Source organism: Cariama cristata, unplaced genomic scaffold (assembly GCF_000690535.1).
Source record: "Cariama cristata isolate BGI_N322 unplaced genomic scaffold, ASM69053v1 scaffold34762, whole genome shotgun sequence".
Taxonomy (NCBI): Eukaryota; Metazoa; Chordata; class Aves; order Cariamiformes; family Cariamidae; genus Cariama; species Cariama cristata.
The window spans coordinates 8,635-12,228 of NW_009603894.1; the positions used below are offsets into that span (position 1 = coordinate 8,635).

At 50.2% G+C, this 3,594-nt stretch overlaps 1 protein-coding gene across 1 annotated transcript in view; it reads right to left on the bottom strand.

Moving 5' to 3' along the window:
* Window positions 1–422: 422 nt before the first annotated feature.
* NHS (Nance-Horan syndrome (congenital cataracts and dental anomalies)) overlaps window positions 423–3,594 on the bottom strand; it is a gene marked incomplete at its 5' end in the record, with an annotated part of 23,639 nt that continues 20,467 nt past the window's right edge. Inside the window, 3 exons of the mRNA XM_009695376.1 lie at window positions 423–1,047; window positions 1,795–1,921; window positions 2,424–3,575. Of these exons, the coding sequence (XP_009693678.1) occupies window positions 423–1,047; window positions 1,795–1,921; window positions 2,424–3,575 (1,904 nt within the window). The remainder of the gene's footprint in view (window positions 1,048–1,794; window positions 1,922–2,423; window positions 3,576–3,594) is intronic.

Here is a 3,594-nt window from a genome sequence, read left to right on the forward strand (position 1 = left end):
ATACCAATCCTCAAGAGCATTTTCTTTTTTTTTCTCCCTAGGGAAGCACTACAGTGAGAGATTTGTTTCTAGATGGGCAGCTTCTGGAAAAAAAAAACCACGAAGTCACTTTTAACTCTGTGGAAAGTGTATAGCCTTGAAATCTACAATAACAATGGAAATGAGAGTGGGATAAACCAAATGAAGCCAGAAGAAAACAGGACATAGCGTATCTTCCTCCTTTTACAAAATGTGACGTAATAAATAGCTACAGCTGTAGTCCTCTGTTTCCCCAGTGTCTTACAAACACAAACACATTTAAGCATCGATATTGCCCTGCAATTTTTTTTTTTTTTTTTGACTGCTACAGCATTGGCCTCTTATATTCACATCCTTACAGAGCCCAAGTGGCGTTGGCAGCCTGGCCTTGGTGCCCGCGCAGCCTATGTTGAGCTCTGAGAAGACCGATCGTCATGGGGGCTGCCATCTGAATTCTCCGTCTCCCCTTCGGAGATGGCCTGCATCGGTGTGTTGTACAGCCTGCAGCGCACACTGTACCGGCTGCTGCTGGCTGCCGGAGGCGCCCGCGAACGCCCCACTCTCGAAGATGCTGACATGGGAAAGCTCTTGGAGGAGAATCCTTCCGCATTGACCCTGGGGGAGCAGGGGGAGAGCGGAGACAATGCGTCAGGGCTTGTCGCAGGGGGAGACTCCTCCAGGCTTTGTGGAGCATCTGTCGTCAGCTCTCCGGGAGACTTGGGCAAAATAGGACTTTTCAGAATTTCCGTGGCGGACATCCTGTAGCTGGAATCGGATCGACTGCCCTTTTTAAGGAGCAGTAGTTTAAACTCCTCATTGGATGTGTTGGACTTTTTGGCATACCTGTATATGAGCCCAGGTGACCTCTGACTGCTAATGGGAGTGCCCGTGCTGCCGGCTGGTGGCACGTTGCTGGCGGGCAGCGTGTTGCTGGCAGGGGCCTGGCTGCTAGTCCCAGACGAAGCTCGCAATCTGTTCCTTACAGAAAGGTCTCCAGAATCTTTTCTCCCGAGAACTTTCCTTTTTGATCTGTAAAACCACAAAGGAACACTCTTTTATATATTATCTTTGTAGAATAACACTTAATGCTGGTCTGGAGTTTCACAGATTGACCATGCTTTCATATTAGCTAGAGTTCTCGTAGTCCCTGTGTCAAATATTGGAGGCTAGCAGTGACTGATGGCACTTTAAGCCGTGATAGCTCTTGTGCAATGAATGAGGCACTGAGCCACAGAGTCCCTCTCAACATTGCCCAGCTCTTCCAAAACAGTGTATGCACAACCAGTTCTTTATAAAGATCATAGTGCACACAGAGTCTTAGGTAATAATAATACTCAGCGTAACGTATTCAATATCAGAAATGTATAATTTCAGTTGTGATCGCAAATTTCAGCTGAATACAAAATAGTCTAAAATTTAAGAGATATCTTCTCATCATTCTCACTACAACGACTCGCTCACCAGAGTAGAGCTGGTGGGCAGAAGGCAGGAACCACGGTGGGTAGTTTTCTTTGGAGACATGTATGTTAGAGAGAACGGCCTGATGCTGTTATCTGTCAAGTGTCCTACACATGCCATGAAGATACTCAGAGTGCACACCAGACTGTAATAAAACATCTTTTAAAAGCTGCCTTTTAGAAAACTAAACTCAATAGACTAAAGAAGGTAGTTTCAGGACAAGACTTAACCATGGAATAACCACCCTGCAGCTATCGTTAGCGGGCAACTCAGCAAGGCTGCATGTTACCATTTCCCATTGCCGCAAGGTTAGATCACCTGTGAATGACTGCAAACAGATCCTCGGTAGTACGGGGTTTGTTTGGAGATACAAAGACGTCCTCAGCGTCAGCCTGCGACTCCTCGCTCAGTGGAGACATGATGGACTCGTCGCTTGGAGAAGACTCTTAAACAAGGAAAGAGGCCACGCCGTGAGTCAGACCCCACCGCACTTTGCAACAGCACTGTTAATGCGAGGCACCAGCTTGGTTCACGACCGAGGGGCCAATACCACCAGGCTTTATCCTCTAATCTAAACATCGTGTACGTTGCATGTTGGAGCCCATAAAGGGGGCACTGCTAGGGACCGAAACTGGGATCTCCCGTTTACTGTACAGCTGTGATAATAAGACTCCTCTGTATCCAGAGTTAGTGCTCCTCCCTTTTCTCTTTTCAGCTGAAATACAGCACAAGGGGAGGAAATAAATATCAGAGAAATATGCTCTGAATACAGTGAAAAAGCATAACATAGCTTTGGGTTGGCTGGCCAGCTAACAGATATGGGGGGCTCTGTGCTTAAACCTACAGAGGCAAGCTGATTTGCAGCTCCAGCCCGCTTTTTGACTCTGCTACCAGTCACGTCCAAAGCCGCGTGATTGGGTGCAATGCCAAAGGAGTTCAAAACTGACCTTTCAGCGAAGGCTCGTCCACACCGCCCGCCGTCTCGTCTGCCCTGCTGTCATCAGAGGCACTTTTGGTTGGGATACCTGATGCGATATTGTTTTCCTGCTTGCCACTCACTTCACCAAGTGAATTCACCACTGCCATCTCTGCTTCATAGCTGATATTCCCAGGCACATGGTGGCTTACATCGGGTTGGTGCTTAAGCTGATCGCTGACAGCCGCTCCCTCAGCCTGATCTGGGCTTTCGTCCACAGGCCCAGCTTCCAGCATCCCATCACTGTCCACGGAGGGCTCTGGCTGAGCCTGCACTTGCTGAAGGTCGCGCTCTGTTTCTACTCCCTGGCCAGGTTTCTTTGCCATGTCATCACCTGTAAGGACAGCTGAGCCCTTCTGAAACCCATCCACGGAGATGGCATACATCTGATTCAGAGCGCTTTCCGGCAAGCACTCAGTGGCCGGGTGCGTTTGGTCCTTCTCGGATTTTATTTCAACCAGACCCACGCTTGCTGAAGTTACAGCTTCTCGCTCGCAGCTGTTCTGCCCGCTGAAAGAGGAGCTTTTCTCTAAAGGTGGCTTTCCGGGGCCTGCTTCTGCTGGGGAAGCGTCAATGTACGACATTATGGCCTCCTCCGTGGAGTACTGGCGTGACACTGGTTTCTTAGCTAAGAGTGGCCTCATTTTGCCTAGAGAAACATCGGTCGCCATCAAGGCGGTCTCCTGTATGCAGAGCAGGTCTGGGGTGTTGCCTTTCTGTTTCCCTCCTTCAGGCTTGTTGACTGCCCGGAGGTGGACAGACTTGAGAACGGAGGGCGTGATGGCGAGGGCGGAGGGAGGGCTGGGATGCAGGGCTTCCCCAACCGCGCTCTGCTTGCTGTGGCTGAAGGCATGCAGCTGGTGCCTGTGAGCGAAGGGCTTGCTCAAGACGTTGTGAAGAGCACTTAGGTCGAGGTGAGTAGGAGGTATAATCGGAAGTTCGAGGTCTTTGCTCACTGAGGCGGTGCCATCTTTCGAGAGCGGCTGCTGCAGCGACGACTTCCTCTCTGGTACTTTTGGCTTCCTCTTGCTTCCCCCTGGAGACAAAGGTCCCGAAAAGAAAGCAGTCGGAAAAGAAGAGGTGGGTGTCTCCGACTGGCTGGAGTACACCCTGGCGGGGGCGGATCACCACGCCAGCTTCTC